Consider the following 9612-nt stretch of genomic DNA (forward strand, 5'->3'; position numbering starts at 1 on the left):
GGACAGGTGGGACATATGGGGGAGGGAATGGCATGAGAGGGTGTGTGGGTCTGTCTATTTCTGACTCTAATGCATGTCTTTTAGTGGCATCTACATTTCTAGCTTTGGCTTTATTTTGTTTCCCAGTTTGTCTATGAAACCAGAGAGGGGCAAATTCTAACCAATTTTGTCCTCCTCTGGCCATATATTTCTGATCCCACGCAGGATCTCCCTCATACCATGGAAAAGCCTGTTTATCCCCCAGACAGAGACCCCTAATCATATCCATATGAAAAGTATCATTACTCCCATCACGGGGAAACGGGTCAACACTTCCCATGAATTCACTCCAGTCTGCTAATTTATCCACCCAGGGGTTAACTAGATAGTAATCTGTCCCACAGATACGGGCTACATAATCTTTACATATCTCACCAACATTTGGGGGGGGGAGTTTATCCTTACTTCGACCACTTCCCATTTTTTACACTTACAAAGGTCTGTGTTACAAATCTGTCCTATAGGCTGTCCCAAAAGACAGGGGTCAACTTCCAAATGACAATTTACTTCATAAAAATGTCTGGACTTAAGATATTGATTGGGTCTTTCTCTAGTGGTTGACCAAAAGTGGAGATTATAACCTGGATATACAATACTTCTAATAATATCCTGACTCTGACTACCTCCCACTTTTTCTAACAATAAGCCTACAACACAATTTGAACAAGACATTTACATAGGCACCCAACTCAGTGTTGCCACGCAATCACCCCATCCAGATCATCAACCAATAAGGTTTAGCTGAAGGGGTGGGGCATGTCACACTGAAATTGACAATACCTTCAGTAACCGCTGGTCCATACACTTACCACCTGGACACTTGTGTCACACAAACAAATTATCTTATACTTCTATGCGATAGGAAGAAAAGCAAAGAGTTGCAGGACAGAACTGATCAACCCCGGACTTTTTCTGGTTTCTTCTCAAAGAAACTCTTTTCAGTCCCTTCTCTTAAGAGACTTGCAGTTCCCAAAACTGCTCCGGTCTTTCCAGAGTGCTTCCCACAGCACTCTGCGCCTGGCCACTGGCGTCTTATGACGTGAGGTCCAGTGCTACAATAGGGCATGAAATTTTTATCAGAGCCTTAACGGCAAGAGACTTATTTGGCAGAATGACAAAAAATCTTACTTACCGAAGGGTGATTATCTCATCCCGGACACGAGCCCCCAATTGAAAGGAATTGACTGTCGTTTCTCTCGAGCCACTGACCCCCGTCAGTCCCTGGCCTTGATCAGTGTCTGTCCTCAGGCCTGGAGCCCCCTCTGAGACACAGGAAATGCACACAGACACAAGGTGGTATCTCAGAAGGAACTGAATTTATTCTTCCGTGTTTAAACTTATATATGAAACTTAAAACAATGCATGGAAATAGAAGAACCAATCAATTGTCAGATATGCATAAACCAATCAGAATATTACATACGTCAGTCATGCCCAATCATTTGGCATTTATGTAAATTATTATTAAGTGCGTCAAACATGACCTTTTGTTCAGTATAGAAAGTAGACAATTTCCCTATTTAACATTGGCTATAATTATTAATAATCTTGCAACAGGATATATCCAACCGCAGACTTTCAGTCTTGTGCTAGCTAAAAGAAAAAGGGAAGTTATACCTGAAGGGAAAAGAGGAACCTTAGGCTCTTATCGAAAGTAAAAAACAGTCTTAAAACACAAATTCATCTTTAAGTACTAAGTTTTAAAATGGATACTTATCTTAAAATGGCAGAGCTTAGGCTAAGAGACAAAATGGCGGTATGGTAATGCTGAAAGGCTGATTCCTTCAGTAGCCAGCCAAGAGTCTTTCAATTCTTGTTTGAGGTATCTTTGCCCATTCTTCCTTACAAAAGTCTTCCAGTTCTTTGAGATTTCTGGGCTGTCTGTCACGCACTGCTCTTTTAAGGTCTATCCATAGATTTTCAATTATGTTGAGGTCAGGAGATTGTGAAGGCCATGGCAAAACCTTCCGTTTACGCCTCTTGATGTAATCCCCCATGGATTTTGAGGTGTGTTTAGGATCATTATCCATTTGTAGAAGCCATCCTCTCTTTAACTTCAGCTTTTTCACAGATGGCATCAAGTTACCATCCAAAATTTGCTGAAATTTTATTGAATCCATTTTTCCTTCTACTCGTGAGATGTTCCCTGTGCCACTGGCTGCAACACAACCCCAAAGCATGATTGATCCAACCCCATGCTTAACAGTTGGACAGAGGTTCTTTTCATTAAATTCTGTGCCCCTTCTTCTCCAAACGTACCTTTGCTCATTCCGGCCAAAAAGTTCAATTTTAACCTCATCGGTCCACAGAACTTGTTTCCAAAATGCATCAGGCTTGTCTATATGTTCATTTGCAAAGTTCAAACGATGATTTTTGTGGTGAGGACGTAGAAGAGGTTTTCTTCTGATGACTCTTCCATGAAGACCATATTTGTACAAGTATCTCTTTATAGTGGAATAGTGTACCACAGCTCCAGTGTCTGCCAGATCTTTCTGGAGGGATTGTGCAGTCAAACGTGGGTTTTGAATTGTTTTTCTCACAATCCTGTGAGCTGTTCTGTCTGATATTTTTCTTGGTCTTCCAGATGTTGCTTTAACTTCCACTGTTCCTGATGATTGCCATTTCTTAATTACATTTCGAACAGAGGATATTGACATCTGAAAATGCTTTGCTATCTTCTTATAGCTTTCTCCAGCTTTGTGAGCGTCAACGATTTTCAGTTTCAGTTTTCTAGACAACTGCTTAGAAGAACCCATGGTGCTGATTGTTGGGGCAAGATCAGATGAGTCTGGGCATTTAAAACCTTTGAGCTTGACATCACCTGGTCTTCCCAGACGATGATTGAGAACAATCCATGACAATGGCAGGTCTCAGATTTGCAAAGGGGGCAGTGCATGCTATAAATTCTGCAGGGTGCCCAAACTTTTGCAGATGCCATTTTTTTGTTTTCTGTTATTTTGAAAGTGTAAATGATGGAAATAAAATCTAACTTTTGTTGACATATTATAATAATGTCTAATCTGTAATTTGATGCCTTTTGGAGATTTTTCCATCTTTCCTTGGCTTCTTTATGCACATTAATACAAATTTTTAGCTGGGGTGCCCAAACTTTTGATCCCCACTGTATATCTACCAATCAATCAATTCTAATGTACTGATGGCCAATCTCAATTCTTGAGGCCCAAAAATGCCAGGACAGTACCAATACCCCCCAAATGACCCATTTTTGGAAAATAGACAGCCAAAGTTATTTAGTAAGAGGCACGGCAAGTTTTTTGAAGTTGTAAATAAATATATATATATATATATATATTTTTTTTTAACATATTGTCACCAGTCCAGTCCAGTATTATCATATAAGTGGTGTGGTGGTGATTAGGGACACTGACCTGGTGACAGTATGTAAAAATAAATAATAATTTAATTATTTTTTTCAGTTTTTTTATTACTTTTTTATTTTATTACCATTTTCAACACATGGTGCCCAAAGCAATACAATGTTACCATAGTAATATTGTACTACTCTGGGCAAGGATTTTTTTTTTTTTTGCATTTTATTGGTTTTAGCAACCATTGTTACTGAATGAAACTGAAATAGTCTGGGGGAAGGGTTCGATTTTTGTCTTTTTCTTTTTTTCTATTGGTGTCCCCATCTGGGGAGATTCACCCTTCACCCTCTCTATGCATCCTGCAGACCACTGCCACTGGGACAGAAAGTGCGACAAAATGCAGAATGTTAGCATTTCCACTAGAGCAAGAAGTGAAATGAAATGGCGTAGTGGAGAGACCTGTTCCTGTGAAAAAAATGAATTAAAAAAATTGTTTTAAGCCGCCACCCCCACGCATATTTAAAAGTAAACACGTATGTAGCATGTGCCCAGGATTTTTATATTATTGTGGATCATGTGTTTCCTACTCTAGGTGGGAGGAGGATACATTGTATCTTTCTCTTCTTGCACGAGAGGAAGAAGTAAATAAACAAATGTGTGTAAAGAAAATATATTAGAAAAAATGAAAACAAAGAAAAAATTAGCTATACCATGGTACGATCTAAATCAATGCCAGGGTCAGCATTAGGGTTAAGGTAAAGGTAAAAGGTCAAGGACAGTATATTTTAAGTAGGATTTAAAAAATAATTTTTTTTTTTAAATTATTAATTAGTACTGTTTAGGTAGGATAAAAAAAGCAAAATACACACTGTTGTCTATGGGCTGTACTACGGGTACAAACAAATAATGTACACATATGTGGTATCGCTGCGATCATCAGGAGTAGGAGATATTATTTTGGGTTGTTTCTTGGTGGTAAAGCATGGTAATAGCAAAAAATACAAAAGCTAAATTTTTAAAAATAAGTTTTTGCTTTTCTTTTTAAATAATTTGAATCAGTTTCCCTTTGATAATAAAAATAAAAATCAGGAGCTATCCATTACCATTTACCACTATAAGAAAGCCCCATTTGTCCTGAAATACACCATGGTATAATGGACCTGGATACAATAAGTAGTCGCACCGATATGTACAGTTGTACTAACACTTGCCAAAGTTGCAAAATGGTGTTCAGGCATTAACATTTGTTTTACCTTTGGTCACCAAGGGGTAATGCCCCCCACCGTCTACATAAGTGCATGCACATACAAATGTAAACACGTATGTAGAGTGTGCCAAAGAAAAACTGATTGTATCACACATATTAAATATGAATGAGAGAACAATTCTAGGGCCATCATTCATGGTTAACTGTGAACTGAAGAACACCAAAACTACTGCTCCAGGCTGGTCCACCCTTGTCTGCCAGGACTATCAAGTGCTAGTCTAGCTTAGATCTAAGGATGGAGGAATGACTGCCATCCGATAAAACCATTTCTTTATTAGGACAGATCTAAAAAGACAAAACTGATGACCTGCAAAGAGCCCTTTAAAGCATCACCTATGGATAATTTGGGGTATCAAAGTTTGTTGCCATTTCAATTTTATGGCTTGACATGTTGGGTTTGTACTTGGCTCAACCTTATCTTTTATATTTCATCAAACAATGAGAATTTTTTAGTGTTTGTATACATCAAAACTAACTTATATACATTTTTTTACTAACAATAGGGGGTTTATTAAACCGCTGTGCTAGTATGCTGTAAGATAAAAATTTGAAACTAGCATCAATGTGTTCTCCAGAGTCTCTGCTTTCGGAAAATATATAATTTATTAGGAATATAAAGTCATTGTGAGCCACAAATCGTGCAGTTTAGCCGGAGTGCAAGAAAATGAAGAAAGTCTCCAGTGATTGGTCGGTCAGGGTCAGGTGACCTCCACCTGTCACTTCTGACACTAACAGCTCACTCTGCTTTGAGAGATTGGAGAGGAGGGAAGCAGGGAGACTTTGGTAATTTCTAGTCACATCCACAGCGATTTTACAGTGATTTCGTTTCAGAGAAGACCGGAGATGACGTCTGAACGCCCAGAGACAATAAGTGAGTGTTATTAAATAAATTTTTTAAACCGTTGCTATGGTTACCGTTTCTCTGTTTTGATGGGCCTGTCCCCAGCAGTGTCCCTAGGAATCTGAATGGCCCACCAGTAATCCCAATTACAGTGCTAGCCCCACCTACAAGGCCTACCCCTCCTCTAGAGGACTAGTTATTCTCCCTGTGGGTGGGGTTTGGTGTGGTAGGCCTGCCCTGTGGTTTCCAGGCCCCTCCCATATGCCATGATATAGGATGTAGTGATGAGCCTGAGGCTGGAGTCTGTGCAGACTACAAGTCCCAGCATCCCTTTGGGTATCAGGGCTGTGTGTTATGCACAGCCTGCCATCATCCCTATGCAGCAATCACTGAAAGCCCTGTCTGGGGATGATGTAGGAGAAGTGTGCTGTGACAGAAATCTCTTGTTGCCCCTAGCAACCAGTCAGCCTCTAGCTGTCAGTGCTGCACCAGGCTGTGAAATGAATTCTGACTGGTTGCTAATAGCAACAATAGATTTTTCCTTATAATACACTTGTCATACAATGCATTTTTAATCCCCTAATTATGTAGAATTTGTAGAATTCATTCACTAGATCAGATTTTGGTGGATGGGGTTGTTTACATTTTGCTAGAATGTTATTGAAGTGTCCCAAGTGACATGTCATTCAGTTCTCTTCATCATTGGGGCCTTGTGATGTGGAGGCTTGAGTCCCTAATGCTGAACAGAAAACATGTCCATGTGTGAGATAGATAGATATATACACAGGGCTTTCCTTCTGGCTGAACTAGGGTCTGACACCCCCACTGATGTACGCGGGGAACGAGTGGGACTTTCTCAGCTCTCTGCAGCTGTGCCGGCCACAGAGTAAGCAGGCGGATGCATTTGCCAACGCTGCCTCTATAGTGCTGGCCGGCGGCTGCAGCAGTTCTGACAGTCTCCAGCAGAGATCTATGTGAAGCTGCCCTCTCCCTGTATAGGGTAGGGGATATGCCTTGACAGGGGAGCCAGGAACAGGCTGCAGGGACTGAGAGAGATCTGCTGCCTGTAGGTTTGCTGCCTGTGCCCACTCCTAGTGTCCTCGCTCCTCCTGGCTGAGTGCACAGTTTCCCCATAACTAATTGTTCATGTTACATAGAGAATGTGGATCTATTGTTGCTGCTGAGGAACAGTATGGGCATCTATTGTTGCTGCTAAGAGGCACATTATTGCTGCTGGGGTATCTATTGTTACTGCTGGGCTATCTTTTCTTGATGCTTGGCTAATTATTGTTGCTGCTGGGGTAACTATTCTTGCTATCTATTGTTGCTCATACACCTACTGTTGTTGTTGGGGTATATATTCTTGCTGCTGGGGTAACTATTATTGCTATCTATTGTTGCTCATACATCTACTGTTGTTGTTGGGGTATAAATTCTTGTTGCTGGGGTAACTATTATTGCTATCTATTGTTGCTCATACATCTACTGTTGTTGTTGGGGTATATATTCTTGCTGCTGGGGTAACTATTCTTGCTATCTATTGTTGCTCATACATCTACTGTTGTTGTTGGGGTATATATTCTTGCTGCTGGGGTAACTATTCTTGCTATCTATTGTTGCTCATACATCTACTGTTGTTGTTGGGGTATATATTCTTGCTGCTGGGGTAACTATTGTTGCTATCTATTGTTGCTCATACATCTACTGTTGTTGTTGGGGTATATATTCTTGCTGCTGGGGTAACTATTACTGCTATCTATTGTTGCTCATACATCTACTGTTGTTGTTGGGGTATATATTCTTGCTGCTGGGGTAACTATTACTGCTATCTATTGTTGCTCATACATCTACTGTTGTTGTTGGGGTATATATTCTTCCTGCTGGGGTAACTATTCTTGCTATTTATTGTTGCTCATACATCTACTGTTGTTATTGGGGTATATATTCTTCCTGCTGGGGTAACTATTGTTGCTAGAAGGGGCCTATAATTCCCGTAGTCAGTGGGGGTTATCGTTCATGCAAAGATGTGTTCTAATGGCTCATGCACATGGGAACTGAGAGCTGTACTGTATAAAAACTGGGCATGTTCCTGTGCTAGCAAATAACAGGTCTTGCATTCAGCTAGTAGAAATCAATGCCAAGGTGCAACACACAGCAGCAGTTCCCATTTATTAATGCCCATCCCCCGTGGTACTGGAGTTTTGTGATTGATGTGTATAGGGACATATGCTCTGCATCCCTGTAGGTATTTGTCCCTGTATGGAATTACTGCTGGGATGTGTAAATATGAATACAGCTGCTGCGTATATCATTCTGGTATTGATTTCTACAGGCTGTTGGCAGCCAACTATACATAAGACCTATGGCAAAGATATGCCTGGTATTACACTATATGGCTCAGAGGGCCTATGTGCATGAGCCCTCAACTTCTCTGTCACCCACCAGGCACGGAGTAGTAGAGCGCAACAATATGAAGCGCATCCATGCCAAATATCGCAATTAAAGCCTCATTCAGATGGGCATTGGACCCCGTCCTGTGTGCAGGCTGCCTTTGCCTGCATGCAGCTCAGGGTGGATGCAGAAACAAACTACAGAAGCGGATGCAGATGCAGCAGCTGCAATGACACAGCCACATGTCAAAATGTGATAGCTGCGCAGCCCCAAATGCAGATTGTGTGCACACAGGGCCGTGCAGATGATCCAGATTGTGACATGCATCTACTTCTATAGGCTGTTTGCATGTAGCTCAGGCAGATGTAGAGCAATGCTAGAAGGAGGGGGCGGCTCAGACAAGGGGTTGTGCTAGGAGTGGGTAGGAGGTGGAGAACAGCCTGACCTAGAGGCAGGGGGGTGAGTAGTTCTTCCACCTATACTTTGAGAAACTTTAGACAGATTTTATATATATATTGCTGTCAATAAGGAATGCTTTCAGAAATAGAAGTGTTAATCATTTATTTTTATTAATGAACAAAATGGAAAGTAATTGAACAGAAGAGGAATCCAAATCAAATCAATATTTGGTGTGACCACCCTCTGCCTTCAAAACAGCATAAATTCTTCCAGGTACACCTGCATACAGTTTCTGAAGGAACCCGGCAGGTAGGTTGTTCCAAACATCTTGGAGAACTAACCAAAGATCTTCTATGGCTGTAGGCTGCCGCAACTCTTTCTGTTTTTTCATGTAGTCACAGACAGACATGATAATGTTGAGATCAGGGCTCTATGGGGGCCAAACCATCACTACCAAGACTCTCGTTCTTGTTTACACTGGAGATAGTTCTTAATGACATTGGCTGTATGTTTGGGGTCATTCTCCTGCTGAGGAATACATTTGGGCCAATCACACGCCTCTCTGATGGTATGGCATGATGGATAATTATCTGCCTGTATCTCTCAGCATTGAGGACTCCATTGATCTTAAGCAAATCTCCAACTCCACTTCCAGAAATGCAGCCCCAAACTTGCATGGAATCTCCACTATGCTTCATTATTGCCTGCAGACACTCATTATTGTACCGCACTCCAGCCCTTTGGCAAACTACCTGCCTTTTGCCACAGCCAAATATTTCATATTTTGACTCATTGGACCACAGCATCTGCTGTCATTTTTTTGCACGCCAATTTTCATGCATAGTTGAGTCGCCTAGGCCTTGTTTCCATATCTTATGCATGAAAACATAGGAACCGGGGTGCAGAAAAATGGCAGCAGGTGTTCTGGGCCGATGAGTCAAAATTTGAACTATTTGGTTGTAGTAGAAGGCAGTTTGTTTGCAAAGGGCTTGGGAGCAGTACAATAATGAGTGTCTGCAGGTAACAGAAGCATGGTGGAGGTTCCTTGCAAGTTTGGGGCTGTATTTCTGCAAATGGAGCTGAAGATTTGGAGTTGGAGATTTGGTCAGGATCAATGATGTTCTCAAAGCTGAGAAATACAGGCAGATACTTATCCATCATGCCATACCATCATTGTGGTGTGTGATTGGCCCCTAATTTATTCCGCAGCAGAACAACGACACTCAAACATGCAGCCAACGTCATTAAGAACTATCTTCAGTGTACACAAGAAAAAGGAGTCCAGAAAATAATGGCTTGGCCCCCACAGAGCCCTGATTTCAACATCATCCAGTCTGTATGTGATT

The 9612-nt window shown here is 41.2% G+C and overlaps 1 protein-coding gene across 1 annotated transcript in view; it reads right to left on the reverse strand.

Moving 5' to 3' along the window:
• The window catches only part of LOC149473115 (structure-specific endonuclease subunit EME2-like), a 46933-nt gene extending 38258 nt beyond the window's left edge, over positions 1-8675 (reverse strand). Inside the window, exon 1 of the mRNA XM_089684006.1 lies at positions 8546-8675. Within this exon, the coding sequence (XP_089540132.1) occupies positions 8546-8675 (130 nt within the window). The remainder of the gene's footprint in view (positions 1-8545) is intronic.
• Between the last annotated feature and the right edge of the window lie 937 nt (positions 8676-9612).

The sequence above is a fragment of the Staurois parvus genome, unplaced genomic scaffold (genome assembly GCF_062004578.1).
Source record: "Staurois parvus isolate SC_StPar_1 unplaced genomic scaffold, SC_StPar_1.0 ptg000018l, whole genome shotgun sequence".
In the NCBI taxonomy this organism is placed as follows: Eukaryota; Metazoa; Chordata; class Amphibia; order Anura; family Ranidae; genus Staurois; species Staurois parvus.